Source organism: Cloeon dipterum, chromosome 4, assembly GCF_949628265.1.
Source record: "Cloeon dipterum chromosome 4, ieCloDipt1.1, whole genome shotgun sequence".
Taxonomy (NCBI): Eukaryota; Metazoa; Arthropoda; class Insecta; order Ephemeroptera; family Baetidae; genus Cloeon; species Cloeon dipterum.
This window is the reverse complement of record NC_088789.1, coordinates 14893642-14915349: the sequence shown is the minus strand read 5'-3', so window position 1 is coordinate 14915349 and position 21708 is coordinate 14893642. Positions and strand designations below refer to the sequence as shown.

At 38.1% G+C, this 21708-nt stretch overlaps 5 protein-coding genes across 8 annotated transcripts; 3 read left to right on the top strand and 2 right to left on the bottom strand.

Annotated features, from left to right (window-relative positions):
• Positions 1-1066: 1066 nt before the first annotated feature.
• LOC135942898 (uncharacterized) lies at positions 1067-8080 on the top strand. 4 transcript variants are annotated; one of them, XM_065489240.1, is made up of 5 exons: positions 1067-1126; positions 3833-3983; positions 4950-5111; positions 5163-5232; positions 5287-8080. In XM_065489240.1, the coding sequence occupies exons 2-5, from the start codon at positions 3864-3866 to the stop codon at positions 8004-8006; spliced, it is 3072 nt and encodes a 1023-aa protein (XP_065345312.1). In that variant the 5' UTR covers positions 1067-1126; positions 3833-3863; the 3' UTR covers positions 8007-8080. The 4 variants fall into 4 exon arrangements, with proteins under 4 accessions (XP_065345312.1, XP_065345311.1, XP_065345310.1 ...); XM_065489239.1 differs by having other exon boundaries at positions 1125-1246; XM_065489238.1 differs by lacking the exon at positions 1067-1126 and adding an exon at positions 1311-1375.
• crim (QVR superfamily protein crim) lies at positions 8002-9450 on the bottom strand. Its single transcript, XM_065489241.1, has 5 exons — positions 9328-9450; positions 9166-9267; positions 8972-9109; positions 8331-8484; positions 8002-8282 (listed from the first exon to the last, which is right to left on the bottom strand). The coding sequence occupies exons 2-5, from the start codon at positions 9215-9217 to the stop codon at positions 8153-8155; spliced, it is 474 nt and encodes a 157-aa protein (XP_065345313.1). The 5' UTR covers positions 9218-9267; positions 9328-9450; the 3' UTR covers positions 8002-8152.
• A 108-nt stretch (positions 9451-9558) lies between these two features.
• Positions 9559-13019, top strand: mRRF2 (mitochondrial ribosome recycling factor 2). Its single transcript, XM_065488830.1, has 12 exons — positions 9559-9626; positions 9920-10115; positions 10177-10290; positions 10350-10502; positions 10569-11005; positions 11062-11283; positions 11339-11470; positions 11526-11696; positions 11751-12000; positions 12054-12340; positions 12605-12751; positions 12809-13019. The coding sequence occupies exons 2-12, from the start codon at positions 9953-9955 to the stop codon at positions 12980-12982; spliced, it is 2250 nt and encodes a 749-aa protein (XP_065344902.1). The 5' UTR covers positions 9559-9626; positions 9920-9952; the 3' UTR covers positions 12983-13019.
• On the bottom strand, positions 13010-14584 carry LOC135942621 (ketosamine-3-kinase-like). The gene is made up of 7 exons (XM_065488833.1): positions 14215-14584; positions 13954-14138; positions 13732-13900; positions 13616-13669; positions 13402-13546; positions 13174-13348; positions 13010-13116 (listed from the first exon to the last, which is right to left on the bottom strand). The coding sequence occupies exons 1-7, from the start codon at positions 14368-14370 to the stop codon at positions 13053-13055; spliced, it is 948 nt and encodes a 315-aa protein (XP_065344905.1). The 5' UTR covers positions 14371-14584; the 3' UTR covers positions 13010-13052.
• Positions 14585-14950: 366 nt separating this feature from the next.
• On the top strand, positions 14951-18018 carry XRCC1 (DNA repair protein XRCC1). The gene is made up of 13 exons (XM_065488831.1): positions 14951-15110; positions 15174-15365; positions 15426-15557; positions 15611-15821; positions 15880-16041; positions 16148-16345; positions 16400-16577; positions 16638-16757; positions 16820-16887; positions 17339-17423; positions 17479-17685; positions 17742-17811; positions 17867-18018. The coding sequence occupies exons 1-13, from the start codon at positions 15060-15062 to the stop codon at positions 17972-17974; spliced, it is 1782 nt and encodes a 593-aa protein (XP_065344903.1). The 5' UTR covers positions 14951-15059; the 3' UTR covers positions 17975-18018.
• The last annotated feature ends 3690 nt before the right edge of the window (positions 18019-21708 follow it).

Here is a 21708-nt window from a genome sequence, read left to right as displayed (position 1 = left end):
GCCACTCGGCCCCTGGGACCGCAATAAGGAACCCCTCGCGAAAATGATTTTTGAGCTGACGTAACAAACCACGCATGCGTCAAGTCGTGTTTTGTAGCAAAGCAGCGCGGCGACCAATCAGATTCGCCAGCTCTCTAGGCCCAGGCCCCCTAGCGAGCAACACTCTAGAGAGGATTTCTTTGCCCGAGACGACTACTCTAACACTACAGCGTAAGTTAAGGAGTAGTAGAGTATCACCTCTGATGCCTTTGTCGCCTGCTACTAGTATCTACTCTCCTTTCCTTACACTCTATTGTGGGCGTGGTCGTCTCGGGCAAAGAAATCCTCTCTCTAGAGTGTTGCTCGCTAGGGGGCCTAGAGAGCTGGCGAATCTGATTGGTCGCCGCGCTGCTTTGCTACAAAACACGACTTGACGCATGCGTGGTTTGTTACGTCAGCTCAAAAATCATTTTCGCGAGGGGTTCCTTATTGGGGTCCCAGGGGCCGAGTGGCACGGGGGTTAATTAAGCCTCAATCATCCATATCCATAACTGTTGCATAGTATCATAAAAATGGGGGCTTTTTATGAACGCAACGGGTCTAATCCTGGTTCTTTTCGCGCATTTTCACATGACCGTTTTTTAGCGCCATACTCCACTGAACGCCATATACATATATCTGCGCATATCGTACGAATATGGCCCCCGCTGATGAAATTAACGAATTAATTATGTATCTTATCCTTTTCAAGCGTATTTCACAATTTTATTAAGATAATACTTTAAAATATTAATTATATTGTATTAAACACACATTCATATTTATCTCTATTAAATTAAAATTTCCTTAAGATTATTTATAATTATGTTTACATTTTTTAAATTGTACATCTCTTAATTTTTTTATTTTCGTCCATACAAAAGCAAATTAAACATTTTGTTGGGTCGGCACGTTGGATGACGTGTCTACTGTCTTCGAATTAACGCTTAAAAACCCGTTTGGCCGTTAACGTTAAATCGTTACCTTCAAGCAGTTGTTACTAGCGCCACAACTGAAAACGGTAGAACTATGCCAAAAGACAAAAGACTATCGGCAGTATCGGCAACAACTGCCACGGACCTTGGTAAAGCGAGCATTCCGGCTATGGGTACGGACTTGTTCAGTACATTATTACTCTTTCGTTTTTCGCTAACAGACGGTAGGCAGCAGCTGAGCAGCAGGCAGGCAGCTAGGCAGCAGCCTGCTGTTACTGTTAAGCAGTTGAAACGTAAACAAACATTAGCTCGCAATAATTAGCTCTTTTTCTGAAATTCTCTGTCCCGTGTTCACCTCTCTGTAATATTGATTCCTATAACTTTTAGATTTTAGACTGAAAGCTGAACGGTATAAAAGACGAGTATGTACAGATTTTTCACTGCAATCTTTACTTATAATTCTGTCTTACGTTTAACAACGAGATGTGAATAATTATGTTAATACATATACAACAATCTGTGTATTTTGCGACTAGCGAGATCCCTTGGGAAAAAGATGAGGTCGCCAGTTGCCCCAGTTAAAGAGCGTACATATATTCTCATCTTAACACATCCGTTAAACCATTGTTAATAATATTAGGTCTGAAAACCAAAATCCCGGCGATGATTCACAAGTTGTTGACCTAAACCACCTATAGATTGCGCCACCATTTAATTGCAATTCTTGAGTTTTTCGGATTAAGACCAGCCTTTGCTGGGAATAATACTCATAAACCATATTATTATATCGTATCTGACTGTGTTCATAATCACGGATCACGAACTAAACATTATTAATTTAAAAATCTGCACGCGGGGAAATTGCTTAGTTTTCAAAATTTCACGTGTTGGAGGACAAAATCGGCATGAGGTCGAGCCAACTCTACGAAATTAAAGTTGTTCTTTTTTTGCATTTTTTTCATCAAAACTCGGAAACAACTCGATTTTTTTTACTTTTTCTTGGTTTTCAAATTCTGTAAACTTCTAGCTAATATCGTTTTTATTGAGTTAGAACTATCAGCATTGTAAAAACTGCACACCGTTTTAGATTCGTCTCGAGTCTTGACCTTAACCTCCCCTGATGAGCTGAAGGGGGGCCAGCCTAAGCTTGGCCCGGTGCGCTCAATGGCAATGGCCAGTCCGGCCCTGACGAAGCATGCTTCTTGCTTTTAATTTAGAGCAGAAGAGGGTTGAAAGAGGGTGGCGGTCATGATGAAGTCTAACGGTGTGCAGTAATTGCAATTCTGAATGGTTAGAACCCGAGATAGGAGTTGAAAATATTTGCAAAACAAAAAAAAAACTCGAAATAACCGTGTTTTGAAGTTGAATTTCTAAAAAAAATAATGACCACTTTTTTAATTTCTCAAAGTTAACTGTTATGGGATAACCTTTGAGTACATTTTCGAAATTACGATAAGAAACGAAAATGATAAGTATTGACATTTGGCCTTGACCTAGGATATCAAATTGGGCGTTAGTACGATTAGGATCGGCGATAGTAGTGATGAGTTTACCAGCTCTCTAGGCGAGACAAATCGAAAGCACGCCTTATTTTTTTTAAAAATTACACTGCACTGCGGAAAGATGAGAGACACAGGTCTTTGAGTTTAACAAAACAAAACAAAACCTGTAAAAACAAATATGATAAATGCCATAAATGGATAGGGGGTTTCCCAGTCAGAAAACCCCGCATTTTTCCGGAAAACCCCACTGCATTGCAAAAAACTTTTTGCAGGTTTTTCTGCAATTTTGCGCATTTTTCCGAAATACATTTATTCTTAGGAAAATAAAAAATCTCATTATGGATGACCAAAAATAGGGATTTTTCAGATTCACCAAAATCAATATTAGAGCCACTGGTTCCACCAAGAGACTGAAAACTCTCAATGTAATTTTCTGAAATTTCAGACTCTTTTGGAGCGATAATTGACTATTTTCGGGTTAAATTCGGAAAAATGCGGAAAAACCCAAAACTGGTTGTTTTTTCCAGCCGGTATTTTGCGCAAAAAACCAGTGGTGCATTTTTGCGCATTGCAAAATTAACGAACCCTGTTCCCAGTCAAGTGAAAATATTTCCTTTACAAAAATAAACAAGTATATCACGATAGCAAAGAGTTGTGCCCCCCTAAAAAAGGGTACATCCTGCAGAAGCTATTGAAATTCACTGTAAATAAAAGCCAAAACTACCCTTAAACGGCTCAATATTTAAAATTAGCCAACCATCTCTATTTTTCACCTCCTTATGAAATCTGACCGTGGTAGCATTTACTTTAAATATTCAGCGCTAAACCTTAATTAATTTACATAAAAATTTTATGGGATTGCAAATTTTAATTTCTAGGTTATCATGAAAGATACGAGAAAAGCAATAGGAAATAATAATTGCTGTTGAAATTTAGCTGAATTGTTTGTAAGTTAAATTTTGAAAGATTGAAATAGCTATTCAGATTACAAATTATTAATACAAAATTTTAGCTTTTAGTAAATTTAATCATTTCTCGAATAGCAAAGTAATTATCCTGCAAGAATATTATATTTTAATATTATTAAATCTTAAAAGAAACAAGAGCAAAACTCGCGTGGCAAAACAGCAATCAATAATCACATTTTTTCAACTTAAAGTCAATTAAAGAAATAAACCAAAAATAATCATTTATTTTTAAATTGAAACAAATGTACAAAAATTTATTAGGCTGTTTCGACTTAAAGGAGAGACTTTTGAAAGCAGACTAACAATTTAGCTCTTCGTTATCATTCCTGCATGCGTATACTTCATAGTATATTTCACGGTGCTTGGTACTCAATCATAGGGGTTAATGTTGTGTCACAATTCTTTTCAGAGCGAGGGTTGCTGTACATGTTTGCGGAATTATGAAGAGGGCGAGTAAAAGAGCGAGTGATTGCAGCATGCCTAGTAATTTCAATCGCGCATCCTGTAATGAAGATTACAGCCAGCTTATTGCAGCTCCAATAAAGAGACGCAGTTGTTCGGTTAGTAATTTGAACATTAAAAATGTTGCATGTTTCTGTAAAATGTAAAAAAAATAAAAAATTATTTTTAACTACTATGTAATCATCTATACTTTAGAATAACTGAGCTGGTCGAGTCTATAAAATGCGATCGATGCTTTTTCGTTTCTACCCTGGGTTAGTTTGATTTTTGAGTTTGACTGATTTGTGGTCATCTAAAATATGCTTAATACTCTGACACAAATTAGGTAACTTTGATATTTCCTTGTATTTTATAATATTTTTTTAACTGACTTGACTATAGGTTGCGTTTTCTTTTGATTTATTCAAACTTTGCTGAAACTATTGCCGCATAACATAAAGAGTTGGTTGTGTGTTTCTTTAATAATTTTTATACAAAATATTTATTCAAAATTTGTTTATTTAGCTCATTGTTGAGATTTCAGTCACAGAAGTAGCCTTATTGAGGGCGCGTAAAACATATCCGCGCATTCGTGACAAGTGCCGTAAATAAAATCAGACTTTTGTTGCTTGCATTTCATATTGAAAGTGATCAAGTGACTGGCATAAGCTTCTGGGGAACTAACGGGAGCATACAACTCAATCAAATTATATTTCGTTTAAAAAGCGAAGCTAACGAAATTACCTTATTTTTTTAAAATTATTAGTGTGTATTCCTTCTATTCTCACAGATACAAGTCGTCAGCAACTCACGCGTCCTGGTCTTTTTTTAATTGTTGATAAAATTGTTTGTGGAAGTGCAGATATCCTAATCCTGATTTCCAAAGTACACTGAATTTTTTTGCTGAGCAGGGAAAAAAATAAACATAATATTGGTATACACCAAAGAATTTTAATTCAATTTCAACTGAACAAGGATAACTTAAATTTAGTTGAAAATTTTTTAGGTGTAACCACGATACATAATATATTAACTTAAACATCCATCTCAAACCTTAACTGGATCTTCTTATTCTTTGCTTGTAGCCTGCCATCAAGATTGAAACACCAACAATGCTTCCACATCACTCACAGTCAAATACTGAGCCAGCCCAGCGAACTGAAGCTGATTCTGATTCAGAGAATGTCACTGTCAAGAATGAGTCATATGAAATACTGCCTTGCAAAGTATTGCTTGACAGTGGAGATGTAAACTTTTAATTATATGCATTTATTAGAGTTTTAAAATTATTATTTTAGATCCGTCGATACCTATTGGAGCACAGCATTACTTTAGAGGATTTGTTCATCAGATCTGGAATAGAACTAAGTATTAAAGCGTTGGTGATTTTAATGCATTTTCTGACTAATGGTTCTGTTCCAGATCCACTTTCTGCACATCAAAATAAACCACTGAAGCACATAACCATAAAAACTGAGCCTGATGACTGCACTGATGAAATCACTAATTTCAATCAAAGATATTTAGATGATCAATGTGCAAACAAAGGACATAAACGGCGGGAAGTCAACAGGACGGTATCCTTTGTTAACATCACAGTCCCTGCAGCTACAGATGCCTCAGTGCACGACCCATCACAGTCAACTTCTGCAAGTTTTGATTTCTCAAAATACTTGAAGATTGAATTATTAGACTCTGCTAAAGAACCAATTGCCTCTGATTTTGAGGAAGATGAAATTCCATCGCTTGAATGTGCAGAGAGAATTATTTCGTCACCTGAGCTTGAAACCACCGCCAGTGGAAGCAGTGATGACAATCTTGAATACGAGTCAGACAAATGCCCCTCTCATGATGGTAGTAGAGTCGTTGACTTTCGCAGCTTGGAGAAGAAAAAAGCAGTCACCAACACACGCACACAATCCGTGAAAACCAAACAAGAACTTGAGTTTGTTTTCAGGAAGAAAAATACCTCTGAGAAGGGAGCAGGAAAGCATGAATACAACGTCCAACCTCGTAATTCTGGCATAACATCGTGCACTGAAGATAGTACAACAGAGACAGCAAGTGACACATGTTATTCGTATTCGGATTCAGAAAGAGATGACTTTATCATAGATCTTGAAAGAGATGATGAAGAAGCAAGTACTTCCATTGCGAGTTGTCTGCAAGAGAGAAAAGACGAGGCAACTCAGATACCGAGTGAAGTTCCCAAGGTCGGGGACAATAGGACTCCAACAGCTTTCTACTGTGTTCCTTGCGCAGTGAAGTTTGGTAACTCGGAACAGCTCAAGTCTCATGTGCTGAATTTTCATCGTGAGTGTTTGGAAACAACCGCTGCTGTGCCCGCTGTAAAGCAAGGAATAATCATGGTCAAGTACGTCACAGGTGTTTGCTGCTACTACGAGTGTCCGAATTGCTTTGGCCTATTTGAAAATTTGAAAATTGTTTCTGAGCATTTGGTCACAGTTCATATTACGGAAGTTCGAAAACTGCGTAGAGTTACTTGCAACAGAGTGCCTGTGAAGACTGTGAAAATGGGACCTAAGGTCCCAACAACTGGTCTGTTTCATTGCGGCTATTGCCAGCGGAACTATACTTTATTTGAACATTTGAGACTACACATGAAAATAGACCATGACATTTTGGATTGCCAAAAGTGCCTCTGTTTCTACCGCATGTCTAAAATGAATAGCTGCCCTGTATGCCCAAGGGTTACTCGTATCAACAAATCACGCCTGCTAAATGTTGTCGCAGGTGGAGAACCATATGTTAAGCCAAATAGCGTTGAAAGTGGCAACGAACTCATTCACACCATGGGTTCTTTCAGTGTGAAAAGCTCTACCAGGAACAATGATCTAGAGGAAGTGCTTGGCATTCGCCGCACCCTGCGGAAACCGTTTCCAGAGAATGACAAAGGGATGTGGACGGAGGATGATGCAGTGGCCAAGGAATTGAAAAATGCTCCTCTGCAACAACGCGAGCTAGTTCTCCCTGATGAGCAAACTGTTCTTGTTGAAGAAGAAGAGTCTGCTGACGGAGAAGAAGATGAGTACAGTGTAGAAGCGCTCAATAGGTTGCTCAAATCCATTAACCAAAAGTATAAAAGCGACAACAATGACTTTGAGCCAAGAGAATCCAACCCTCGAACAACTCGCAAATCACCCCAACCACGAATGATGTTACAATCATCCTCCGATGAGAACTTGAATGGCACTAGTGATACGCAACAAAATACTGACAAAGTACTGTGTAAAATGAAAAATGCGACTGGTGCTTCACCAATAGTGGACAAAATCCCTCCGCTTAAGAACAAATCAGTCCTTGAGTCTTCTGTGAGTCCTTCATTCCGTGCTGCAGATCCTCGAATCCGGGTTAAGCCTTCGATTGTTAAGAGTTCTGAAATTGCATCAGTGCAGGCCTCGTCTTTCATCCTCAAAACTGCGGTTATAGATGATGCAAGCAGTCACTCGGACATTAGGCCTAGTTCTTCTAAAGGCCAAGTAATGGCGACGACTAGCCATGGTGGAAAAGTCGCCACACTAAAGAGAGTCTCTACTCAAGCCCTCCAGCTTAAAACAGGAGTGTTCTCTAATGTAGAAGACTTGGACCAAAAAGAGCTAGCAAGACTGACTGACATTCAAAGCAGACTTCAGATGAAAAGGACCTACAAATTCAGCTCGAGCTACTTACCCTGTATATTCTGTGACAAAATAACTGATAAACTTGAAGACCTAGTGGGACATCTAGTCATGAAACACGTCTACTGCCCTCAATGCAGAGAAAACTTTCAATCGCTAGACCATTTTGACAACCACAAGCAATTGAAATTCTACAGATGCAGTGCTTTTGGATGTGAACAAACCTTCAGAACTGTCACGCAGTATGCAAAGCATGACAAACTGGTCCATGATTGTGAGTATGTGATATCAAGTGAGGGCGCCAAAGAACATGAGTTTGAGATGAATTGGGAGGAGGACTCATTTCCATGCTGCTATTGCTATGAGTATTTTGTTTGTAGATCAGTGAGAGACCAGCATTTGCTCGTTGAACACGGTGTCGCGAAATGTATTACATGCCATAATTATGTTTCCAATCGCTCACGCTGCCAGGTGTGTTTAAAAATTAACAAACTAAAGAATTAATTCATTTGCTGTTATTTTTTATTAACATTGTAAATGGACGGAGATAGAATAAACCTAAGATCATAAAAAAGTGACATTAAGCAGTTTGCATTAACAAATTACTGTCAATGCGGTCACATGGGTGTATATCTTTCGAAAAAATAGATTTAGTGCAGTATATACTTCACCAATATAAAAATAGCTCCTACTAGAAACTTGGACGGAATGTTTGAAAATCCACTGTTGCACCACCAGTCAAAATAGCAGAAACACCATGTTGTTTCATCAAAGTGATCCCTAAAAGTACAACATTAATTAATGACAACAGAGCTAGTTAAAATTTACCTTCTGATGTCAAGTTCTGCAATTGAGTTGTTGACATAGTGAGCAAGCTTAACGTCTTTGGAAGCAAAGCGGCATCCCTCATAACGATCAGCAGGAATGTCAGTTCGGAATGGTTTCACCGCGCTCAAGCAGTCTCGAGTGATTACTTCAATTGCTGGAAAAGGGAAGAAAGTAATAAATATTTCTGAGTGAATCATTAACAACACGGCTAATTTGACAAATCAATAAAACAAGAAGTGGAGGATAGGGGTGACAGACTTCCAAAGCTAATACCCGGAGATTTTGGACTCGAAAACCCAGAGATCCCTATACTCCCCGTGTTAAATTTTTGAGTCCCAAACCCGGAGAGTGGCAGCCCTACTGGAGGAGCTTACAATTTTGTCCCAAACTTTAAAAGAAACTTCAGTTCTATTGTTCACTGTTTGCAATTTTGGCCATTTCACAAATTAATTGTCATGGTTCCAGTAAATTGAGCAAATAGCCATGCATAACTAAATTTGTAGAAGTCCAATAGAGCATTATTTATAATACATAAATAATTTATATATTATTTTACTCTTGGTTCAAGGATATTAAAGAAACCCTCACTAATTATTTCGTGTATCAGTTTCAAATAAATATTGCAAATTCGTATAACTCACGTCCTTTCCTCTCGGTTATTTTAACGCAAATGTCATCCTCCTCAGGGCACCACTGCCCTGTGTGCCAGTACCAGTTGAAGGGCGTTGAACAACCAGGATGAGTGGACACGCATCGGTAGCAGTAAGTCCCGGCATCAGCTGAAATATTAACAAACTTTAGAGAAATTGAGATATAATTCCTGAAAATAATTAACCTGTGTGAATGATGAGAAGCAGGAGGGTGGTCACTGCTGCTTTAATGATCATTGCTGTATAAATTTTCGACAGAGAGACTTTTTAACCAAGTTTAAAGAAATCTGCAAAATTAATTTGGCATGAGAAAACATTAAAATTTCAAAAATTGAATTATAACTTACAAGGAAAATCAATTCAAATCCGCATCACATAAGTTTACAAATTTCTGACCGCGCCTTGTTGCTTGCCAAAATTGTTTACTTGAAAAACGCGCACGCGTTGTCGCGTTGCGAACGAGGAGCGAGCTGAGTTTGGCGGCGCCAATATTTAAATATCAAAATCACATGGTGGGCACCAGTGAGCATGAGCACTGGGCTTCTCGTATATAAACAAAAACATTATTATAGGGGCATGGATCTGGCATGGATGGACGATAGCCTTAGTTTCTCTCAACATTCACAAACTTTCCGGCAAGGGCAAGGTCACTATCATTTCTTTAGATTCATGAATGCATTTAAATTTTTCTATGTACATAATTGCGCTGCCGTGTGTCGTCATGGTAAAAATTACAACTTCGGACACCCTCTTCCGTTTATGTATTTTACAAGTTCTGTGTATTTTTAAACTTAAATAATTTAGTAAATTACCTATACATATTTTCTTCCTCATTTCTCTGGTGTTTTTGTTTTACGTGTTTTAATGAATGTTTTTTAGATTTATGTTACTGCAGCTAAAATAACAAAAATAATATTCATGTATGTATGTAATTTTCAGATTTTCACAATCAAAATATTGAAGAAATAAAAAATGGCCTTGCTGACAGTGAGGAAATTATTGTTGTGGAAAGAGCGTTGCAGGAGACTGTATCATGTAGGTCAGAGTTGTCAGGTGCAAAGTTATGGAAATCTTCAAAATAGCGATGTCATTGATAAAATTAGAAACTTTGGAATTTTAGCTCACATCGATGCAGGTGATTTTTCAAACAGACTAACATTTTAATAAGGAGCTTAATATTATGAGTTTAAATTAAGGTAAAACAACAACCACCGAGCGAATGCTCTTTTACTCTGGTACAATAAAACAAATGGGAGAAGTTCATCACGGAAATACCGTAACTGATTTCATGGACCAGGAGCGTAACAGAGGTTAATGGTTATATTGCTTTGTGAGAAATGTAAAAAATGTTAAATATATTCTCCTTCAGGAATTACAATTACCTCCGCTGCTGTAACCTTTGGCTGGAATGGACACAGATTCAATTTGATTGACACCCCAGGCCACATCGATTTCACAATGGAAGTAGAACAAACTCTCCAGGTGTTGGATGGAGCTGTTGTTGTTCTTGATGGATCTGCAGGTAGTGATGACCTGGACAGCCATAAATGCCCTTTTAACAAACTAAATATGTATTATAACTCTGCAGGTGTTGAAGCTCAAACATGCACAGTATGGAGCCAAGCCGACAAACACGAGCTGCCAAGAATTGCATTTGTGAACAAAATGGACAGGGCAGATGCCAGTTTTTCAATGAGCATTGATTCGTTAGCGAGTAGACTAGGCGCTTACCCTGTAGCTTTGCAAATACCTTTGAAAGAAATTGGTGACAAAGGCATTTCAAGTGTGATAGACTTAGTGTCCATGAAATTGCTCGAGTGGGACAGATTCAAGAGCAAACAAGTGAAAGTAAGTCCTTTGAAGGAAGACCTGCTGGAAATGGCTGCGGAAGAGAAAATTCGGCTTGTTGAACTGCTTGCTGATGTGGATGAAATTCTCGCAGAAGAAGTTATCCAACGGGAGAGCTTATCAAATGTTGGCCCTGCCGAGCTGAAGGCTGCTATTAGGAGAGCAACACTCAGTAGGGTCCGCTTGATTATTATTTTGTCATTTTTTAAAGTAATTAAAATGATTTGTAACAGCTGTGCGTTCCTGTACTCTGTGGGAGCTCCTATCACAACGTAGGAGTTCAACCATTGATGGACGCTGTTGGATTTTACCTACCTTCACCCCTTGATCGTCCAAAAGATAGTCTAGTTGAATTATTTAAAGGCTCATTTTGTGCTAGGGCTTTCAAAATTCGACACGACGAACACAAAGGTGCTGTGACCTTTATGCGTATTTTTAGTGGAAATTTACAAAAGGTAGCTGTAAGAAAGGTGATATTTGCATTGGATGATAATGGTTTTCTATTTGCAGGGTCAAAAAGTGTTCAATGTTCGTCAGCAGAAGGCTGAGCAGACAGGACAAATGATGGTTGCTTATGCTGATGAATTTCAAGAAGTCCAAGAAATGAGTAGTGGGAATATTGTGTCTGTCACAGGCTTGAAGGTGCCGCTGTTTTTTAATTTTCTAGTTTGTTAATCTTGAATCTCTAATCTGTTAGGACACGTTTGCTGGGGATCTAGTCACTGGAAATTTATCGTCTGCAAATAGTGCCAAAGAAAAGCTGATGAAGTTGAAGGGAATTGATGCAAGCGAAGCAGAGCACATTTTAGCAACAAGTGGATCTTCTCTTGATCCGGTTTTCTTTTGTTCCATAGAGCCCCCCTCACAGGTAGATTTGAATGATTATTTTCTGTGACTTGATATAAAGGCAACGATTGTTTAGTCCACCCAGAAAGCTTTGGAGAAGGCCCTAGCTGAACTGCAGCGAGAAGACAACAGCTTGAAGGTGTCTTTCAACCAGGAGACCGGCCAAATGGTTTTGGGTGGAATGGGAGAGTTGCATATTGAAATTATAAAGGAAAGAATCGTGTCCGAGTACAAAATTGACGTTGATTTGGGACCCATGCAAATAGCATACAAAGAAATAATTCAAGATGCAGTAAAGGACTCACATCAGTTCTCGCAAAAAATTGGTAATTATGCTGTGATCCTTTATTTTAACTGTTTCAATAGACATTTCTCTCAGGTTCGTCTCAAAATAACGTCAACCTGACGATTTCTTTGGAGCCGCAAGACCAGTATATAAAATATCAACTAGAGGTGGACAGATTTGGAGAGAACGCTGCCAAGTTGAACTCCTTACCCCCGAAAATCCAGAATGCACTGAGGAAAGGAGCAGCATCGGGCCTGATGAGTGGACCACTACTCAACTGCTCTATCGTTGGTGTGAAACCAGTTTTGCACGCTTTCAGCTCCTCATTTGGCACGACTGATACTGCCATAATTGCAGCTACCACGCAATGCATTCAGAAGGTAAATAAAAACTCGCATTTGCATGGAAAATCGCCTCCCTCCCAAATTAGATTTAATTTAATCAGGGAATTCCACTTTTAGGGCGGAAACAGACATCACGTTTTGCTCTTTTTTAGATATTGCACTAAAAAATTCAAATATTTTGGTTGCAAGGGGTCTGAATTGTATATAGTTCTGCTATTTTTGCTATTTTATTGCATTTGTTGAGATTGCCAAGTCTTTTAAGAAGTGATGATTTTTATAATTTTTACTGTCGATTTCAAGCTTTTAAAAGTTGGAGGAACTCGGTTACTGGAGCCAGTGATGCAGATGGAACTGATTGCTGACCCAGATGTTGTTTCGGCAATAATTTCTGACCTAACAAGAAGGAGAGGAAATATTGTAACAATTGCAGAGCGAGGAAAGCAAAAGGTGCAGTTTGTTTCCCTCTCAAAATTTTATCCAAGCCAAATTGTTATGACTAAATAGGTGGTGGTTGCGCACACGCCATTGGCAGAGCTCCTTGGCTACTCAACAGAACTGAGGACGATGACTTCTGGAAGGGCATCGTTCAGCATGGAGTTCTTAGAGCTGAAGCAGATGTCGCAAATCGAAACCAATACTGCCATCAAAAGAGTCACTGGCTTTGATCCGTCGTTTTGATTATTTCTGTCAGTAAAAGGTAACAAAGCTACTTAAACTTGAAATGGCTCTCATTTGCAAATCACACTCTTTAATTGACCAACTCTCTCATAATTCCTAAAGTTGAACTCCGGTAGCCACTTCCAAAATGGTTCCTGGAATTATTGGGTTTTGTAAAATATTGTAGAGTAGCAAAATTTGATTACTCCTACCAATGGTTTAAATGATGGAAGAGAAGGTACAGTTTGTGTCTCTTTGGAAATCCTTTAGCTTTTGGAATAATTTCATGGTAGGCGTTGTAGAACTGGCTATTGAATCCACCAAACATTCCTGCGATGGCTAAGTCAAACTCGTGGTGGCCATAAAATGCAGCTGGGTCGAATGCAACTGAAATATTCATTAAGGCTTTAACCAAAGAAAAATTTAAACTCAAAGCTCACCAGGTGTTGAGTCTATTTCAGCAGCATTACCACTCCATAAATCTCCGTGCAGGAGTGAAGGGACTATGCTGAGTTCCTTTGGAAAATATACTGGTATTTTCAACTGCAGTACAGACCAAAGTTCCATCAATTCGCGATCTCCATTCTGTAAGTAACAAAAATAGCCATATGAAAGTTTTTAAACGTTACTTTTTTTCTAAAGTATTTTACTAACGCTCTCTTCAATTAGCTTAATTTGGTATTCCAGGCGATTTCTAGCGTAAAATTGCTGGAATTACGAGGAAAAAATTTAATCCAGGTCGTCTATTTTGAGAATATTAAATTCCATACTGGCCAATCTTCTCCCCAAGAATTATCCATTGGAATATAACCGCAACATGTCGGCGTATCGAAGCCAAACTTTTCTATCGCCTGCTGATGAGAATCTTCCTGCTTTTCCCCAACTTTAGATTCTTCTTTTTCGGCTTTTTGGATATTTTTCTGGTTTGATAAGTGGAGTCTTAAACGCACAAATTTAAATAGACATTTTGAGCTCTTAATTCAATTTTTTACCTTGCCAGATCAGTTCCCATCTGTGAAGAATATTTTCTTAGATTCTTTAAGTCCAGGTACTCCATGAGTAAAGCGCATCCTGCGTTAGGGTCGTCGAAAACAGCCATGGGATGCGGCACTCGCAAGGTGCCGGTTGCTTCAATTGCCTTCAGTCCTTCTAATTCGCCGTCAAACATCAGCTTTGCCTGAAAATGAGATTCCAGATTGATATTTTAACTTGACACCTAATACCTAAGTGAAATTATTTTATGACATATTTACGTCTTTCTTGCTGTTCCTTTTAACAAAGACCTTGCCACGATCTGTCTCATATGCATCACCTTCGTTTATACAGCCGCCGCCTCCACCACCTCTCGCCCTTCTGAATTCTGTAAATCCTAGCTGGAATTTAATTTTTTCTTCCATACTTTTCAACATATTCAAATGTTGTAATCAGTAAATGTTGAAAGCTATTTAGATCAAGTTGACAATTAGTGATATAATGCCAGCAAGTGTATATTAATTTAACTAATTTTGAAATTTATATAAAGTGCTCTCTTCCCTGCCACCAACTGACAATGAGTCGCAGTGCTGCAACATGCTAAGGTTATTCGTAAAAATATTGATGTTAAAGCTGTGAACAACCACAAGATAACACGCATTAATTTTTATGCTTAACTGCAGAGAGTTCCAAGAAAATACTGAGATTTAAATCCGAAGACTTTAAATTCTGTCCTATAGGCTTCTCTTGATGGGGTTAACAATAACTTTAACATTTTATTTAATTATATTGTGTGTGATTAAAAATCATTCAACTTGCGGGATATTTTTGTTTAAATCAGAATCCTTTGTATTGATTGCCATAAAATATTTGAGACCTAGAGAGTTTTACAAATTTGAACGACTTGCTCTCACAGTCAATAATCTTTGTATGCAACCCGTCTGTGTTGCTTGTGCGGTAGGTTGCATAAAATCGCTCCGCGAGATGTCGCGAGTTTGCCGCCAATTCACAAAATAATCGACTGCCGGCGTAGGCATGGTGTTATCTGTTTACATTATTTTGCTCCGCTTTTGCTTCATTTTTTGACCTTATTGAAAGTGATCTTGTATGATTTGACGATATTAACATGCCCGACGTTGTTCTACAGCACATTGTGAGTTGCAGCAGTGAAGATCCTGTGAGTGTCTTAATTAAAATCAATCAAAAACTGATTGTAATTTACCCATTGAATTAATTGTAGGCATTTCCTGTTAAAAATCTTTTAAACTCAAGTCGGAAATGGCGTACGAAAAAAGACGGAGACAGCATTGCTACGGTTGTCATTCAGCTTGAAAAAGAAACGAAAATAAATAAAATCGACATTGGAAACAATGGTTCGGCGTTTGTTACTGTGCATGTTGGCAGGTCGAGTGCTCCAGAAAAAGACTATGAAGTATGTGGTTCTTGCCTTGATATTTCATAACACTTCTCACATATTTTGTGTTTTTGGCAGGTCTTGCTGGTAAACTCCTCGTTTATGACCCCATCTGAGTCTCGCAGTGGCACTGACATGACTCGTGTCCGAATGTTTGACGGAGACAAACTCTGCCAGGACACAGTGAAGCAAAATTGGGACAGAATCAAGGTGCTACAATTAATTTTGAAATTCTTTTCGCAGCTAATTAATTTTCTCCTCAGATCGTTTGCCAACAGAAATTCAACCCGCATGCACAGTTTGGCTTGTCATTTATAAAACTTCAGGCTCCAGCGGACAGCAGCTCATCCAAGGGCACATCTTCCCTGGGCAGGTTTTTGATCAAAGATGAGGAAGAAGACAACATTTTGCCAGGAAGCCTCTTTGCACGGCGGAAGGCCAGTACAGATGGGCTAACAGCATCACCAAAAACAGGCAATTTTAATGGAATTTATGTTTATTAAGTTACAGCCAAATATTCTGTCGATAATAGTGAATGCAGCCATCTCAGATGCGTCTAGCTCCCCACAAGTAGTTCCAGAGAGGACAAAGGCGGCGGTCATCTTTCCAAAGAAGAGAGACCACTCACAGGGCACAAAATCACCAGATGCGAAAAAAAGGATGCTGAATTCCCCATCAACTTCAGCAACAACTGGTATTAACTTTTTATCTTATTGGTTAAATAATGCCCTTGCAAAATTTGCTACAAGAGCAGAAAAATAGTTACATAAAGTATTACCTATATACATTTTGTTTTTCAGCATCACCCTCAGACCGAGTTGGAAGAATCAGAAAGAAGCTTGAGAAGGGAAGTGATGAAGAAGATGACATGGAAGAAATTGAAGTTTCTACACCTAAAGCTAAGGAGCAAAAGGGCCATCTAAAGGATAAGCCTCCTTCAGCACAAAATAAAAAATGTACTCCTAAATTGGACAAGAAAACGGAAGTCAAAAAGCCTGGTACGTAATGATATCATTATCCTCAACGTTTTAAAAAAAAATCGTGATGAATAGAACCAAAAACAGGAATAAAAAGAATGCAGAAGAAACTGCCTTTCGACCAGCTTTTGAAAGGAGTGACAATTGTGCTGAGTGGATTCCAAAATCCAGCCAGAGGGATTCTGCGCGACAATGCATTGGACATGGGCGCCAAGTACAAAGCAGATTGGGACAAAACATGCACCCACCTAATGTTAGTAGAGCTCTGCCTCATTTTCTTTTAATGCTGAATGAGACCGCTGTTTGTTTGCAGAGGCGCATTCTCCAACACGCCAAAAGTAAAGCAGGTCAAAGCCATGGGCAATGGAAAAATAGTGACAAAGGATTGGATTGACCAGTGCTTCAGAAAGAGAACAAGGTTCCCTTGGCGCAGGTGAAATTGGTCGAATAGGAATTTGTAACAAAAGAAAACATTAATTTTTATATTGCATGCAGATTTGCTCTGGAAAAGGCAGACCAAGATGAATCTGAGAGCGAAGAAGAAATTTTGGTAGACACTGGAGGTCGGAATATATTTCCAGATCAAAAATTGATTAAAACATAGTCATGGACAGTCAAGGATAAATAATTTAAAATTCTAAGTGTTAAAGGGATTCCCAGTTAGTGACTGTAGTGTGTCCTGAATCGTTTATTACTCAATTACTAACGTTATATGATTCGATCAGAGGTGAAATCCCTATTTAAATTAATATTTTTGATGGGAAGTTCGTAATTATTGTAGATTGTTTGGGCAGACCTCGTGCACTGCTAACTAACACTGACCTCTTTGTCTTGATCTGACCTTAATATTAAAATAATAAATATGAAAGTGAAGCATCGGTAAAAAATTGGCCTAGACATTACAAACAATAATTTAAAAAATTTAAAACTTGCCTCTAACAAGGAAATTATTGGGATTCAACGTTTTTTTTTTAATTATTAGTATCAAATGAGTTAATGGTTAATAAATTGCAGACGCTCCTGGAACTTCCTCTGCTGGTCCGAGCAATGTACCAGACGTTGTTGAACAGGACAGTAGTGAAGATGAAGAGGCTCAAATGTAATAACAAATATTATTAACATATTATATTTTAATGTGTTAAATTTTTATTTAGCCTTACAGTTAGTCCTGATCCCAAAACAAATGGGAAAAAAGTGATTGACGTGTATGATGTGGAGACTGACATAGACAGCGACAGCGCTGAGGTGGAAAAGTGGCCAACCCTTCCTGAAATCTTCAGCGGTCTCCGTTTCACGTTGCATGAGGAACTGGCTGAAGACGTGAAGAAGACCCTAAAACGCTACATCATTGCAGCCAAAGGGTTAACTATTCTAATGCTGTGATAAAAGCTTTATATTCAAATTATGGAAATTTCAGGAAAATCGAAGACCAACTAAATGATGATGTCAAATTTCTTGTCACCCAATCAAAGGAAGGCCTCCGTGAGGTAATAATGCATTAATTTAGTTTGCAACCCTCGCAACTAATAACTGTTAATATAGCTTCAAGAGTTCTACCCAGACATACATGCGGTGAAACCATCCTGGATCTGGGAATGCTACAATAACAATAAGTTAACTTCTTTTGACAAATATCAAATGGCGTGTTGATTGCTTAATAAAAAGCACTTTTGTACAGTTCTTTTAAATCTTAATTTAACAAAATTTTAATTTTCCACGCATTTATTTTTGCGTGGAATAAGCAAAATCCTATTACACTAAAAAGGGGAGTCTGGCATTGTGATGAAAGCACGCTGGGAAATTATTAATCCCAAGTGCACACACCGGTCTGGTACATAATTAACTTTGTCTAGCACCGCATTTATATTGATTTTGTCCGTCGCTGGGATTAAAAAGCGAAGAGAGCTCCTGCGCTGCCGTGCCACGTGTTGACAAAAATATTGAGCACTGCCATTAATCCCTCATTAGACGGAGAGAGAGAGAGAGAGTCCCAGGCAGCGCTCGCTCGCCTGCTCGCACAACACAGTCAGCAGGCCCCCTGTTGTGTGCATTACCTCTCGCTGTTGCTGCGTACACGAATTTAATTATACTCGCTCTCGGTACAGACAAGTGGAATACAAAGCGGGAGACAAGTACAACACACAGCGGAGACGCGCTCCGCAAAAAACGTGCCAGTTTTGGCTGGAAATTACGAAAATAATACAACTTACGTGTGGTACCCATTTTTCTGCAGTACACGCGCGGATTGCTTCAATTATTGTCTCCGGCTCTGCTCTTATTTGAATAAAACTCGTTGAAATCATGCAAGAAGTGGAACCCTCCGATATATTTTCCCTGTTGAATTTGCATAATGCAAATGACACTTTGTACAGCGAGAGACGCGAAGCAAGCGAGCCGGTTTTGTGTTAAATTTTTACGTTTTGTTCAAATCATGTTTTAAGCCAGCACCGAGGCTTTTTAAAGTAAGCACGGCAGAGAGCAAATAGAGCGTAATAAATTATTGTAATTTTTCCTCCACCCACAGCTACATCTTTTAGAGACTGCTGTCCCGCTCTTGTCTTAGTCACGAGCATGCAAAGAAATTCTTTAAGGATCCCATCAGTTAGTGAGTTTATTTTTTAAAACTTTTCGTGCTCATTTTTTAACATTCACAGCACAATTAAAATGACAAAAACTGCTCAAATCAAGCAACTTAGCTACTTCAGCAACATGCAAAGTTCTTGTCACTTTGTACGTTTGTGTGCTTATAAATCTTGATAAGAATAATAAAGAAATATAGTTGTCTTATTTTATTTGGTTTATATTGGTTTTGTGACATTATTATTAATCATGACTTAACTGATACCATTATTATAGCGATGGTGTGTTGTTTATTGCGGGCAATGTGAAATTAGCAGAGAAATTTAAATTAGAATTTTTAAATGATTAATTTATTTAATATTTTTTCTATTTTTTAAACACTCGTTGAAATGGTTTTGCCAAAATACAGGAAAACGATCTGGGGGAGAAATTATTCAGACTTTTAGGCTGCAGTGCTTCAATGGGATTGAATATTTTGCGATGCATTGTCAATTGGGCAATGTGAAATAAAGGGAAATAAGCAACTCCTATTAATTTAAAAAAATATTTTTTTCTTATTTACATGTCTGCTAATTTCCCGGTGCTCAATTAACAACACATCGCTATATTATAACACAGAAATCACATTTTACAAATCATAGTGTCCAATATTTGTTCAAAGCACACACAAAACGTAAACACAAAAATACTCCCGACTAAAAAAGCAGCATGAATCTTTGGATAGAAAAATAATTTTGACGCCTTCCATTTTATTTCATATTTCAGTCTTTATTCCCTAAAGCTTGCTCTGCCTTTATGAAATGACGCGTTCAATTCTGATTTAAATAAATATGAACGAAACTTATCACTAGCGTAAAAAATATTCACTTTTCAGCCGTCGCTTCCTCGTCTACTGCGACCAAGAAGGGCCAACTGAGAAGTATGAGGCACATTTTGCCGCCGCTTGTACGTGGTGGATACGTTAAGGGAGCTTGCTGATCAATAGTCTGTAACTCGGCACACTCCGTACCTAATCGGCGGCGGGCAGTTAATCCGGCAATAATTATATATGCACCGCGCCGTAGACAGCAATCGTGTCAATGGCTACTAGCGAGCAAATTTCAATTACCAACGGGCATCGGCAGTGACCAATTTGGCCGAACAGCTAATTTTCATCAGCAAAGAATCAGAGGAGCGTTTGGCTTGAATGCGGAATAATCCATTAATATTCATTAATTTGTTCCTTTTCCGCGTGGCCGTGTTGATTATTTTAAACAACACCAGCATCGGCGCTTTTCACTTAAGGTTCAGTGAGATCCTTCTTTATTTCCTTATCAAAAGCGGCGGCCGTGGATACACAAAAAAATTGATTTGCTTTGCCGCGACTTCTAGAGCACTTAAAGTTAATCCCAACAGACTGGTTTAGCCATTAATACGCTTTAAGCATAAACTGTCTAGACGCAGTTTTCAAGTAATCACGAGAGAAGCAGTGACATATTTAAGAAAAGCTTCAACTGGACCGGCGAAAGCAAGGTTTCCGGTGCTGCCTGAAGTCGATTAAATCAATAACTATTCTTTTTGAAGTCAAGAAGCATTTTTCACAATTTTTGTTAAGAATCTTTAATTTAATTCAAATTGTTTTGTTCTAATTTATCCGAAATATTTACAGGTTTTATTGATTACGTCGAAACATTAAATTTAAAAGCAAAATATTCTTTCAGACAATATAGAAAAAAATCAGTAGTGTTTTAAAGAACAATTTTATACCCTATGTGAAGCAATGTACGGATTTATTATTATTCATTTGTTGGAAACCAACGTTGTAGTCCGACTCAATTAAAATTTGGTTTCTAACAGCTTATAACACAGGGATTTAAAAACATTTTTTAACCAAAAAAGCACTGCTTTGTAAAAAACAGTTTTGCTGGTTTCCAAAAGGATTTAGCTTATTTCAATTTCAAAATATTTGTTAGGAATAATAAATATTTTCTTATGCTAGAAAATTAAAATAATCAAACACTACACTGATTACACTGACAAGGAAACCCCGCATCCCGACCGAAATTAAAAGCATTTTTTGCATCAGACATGTTGACTTTCATGAAATAGATGAATAAATGACCAGTGAAAAGTTCAAATCTATAGCACCATAGGCGAGCTATGAAAGGGAAACCATAGTATGGAGTCTTATCGGGGAATATTTGAATAATGGGCAATTTTTGTTCATTGTAGACTCTTATTGACGGAAAGTATCGATTTATATGTAATTTTGACTTTTCCTCGATTAATTTCTTCAAAATTTTACGATTTCATTAATGTTTGCTCTGTAAAAAGTTGATGACTAGCAAACGGCATTAATTGTTAAAAAAACGGCTTGCAGTAATATTTTATAGAGTTAAGGAACATTTCGCTATCGGTAAAATTTGAAAGTGCTTAAGTTTAATTAATTTTGTTATTAAAATATTATTTCATTTTGTTATTAAAATATTATTTCATTATTTAATATTTACTGTCATAAATATTTAAAAGGTGTCATTTTCATTCAGGAAAACATCAAAGGATAGATTTTTCCAGAGTTCTCAGCTAGCATAGCGCTGCGCCGCCTGCAGCAGCCGGCAAATTTTGGGTCACGTGGGCAGCCGCCAGCCGCCGTGAATCTGGCTAAGCTGCGCCAGCCACGCCAGCCGCCGGTGCAAAAGGGTCAAAAATTAAATTGCTGGAGAAAAAATGTCTTCCGGCTGACATTCACGTTTAAAATATTTTTCAGCCTCGCCAGCCGCCAGCCACCGGTGAAAATAGCCAGAGGCACCGCCGGGAAAAAAATT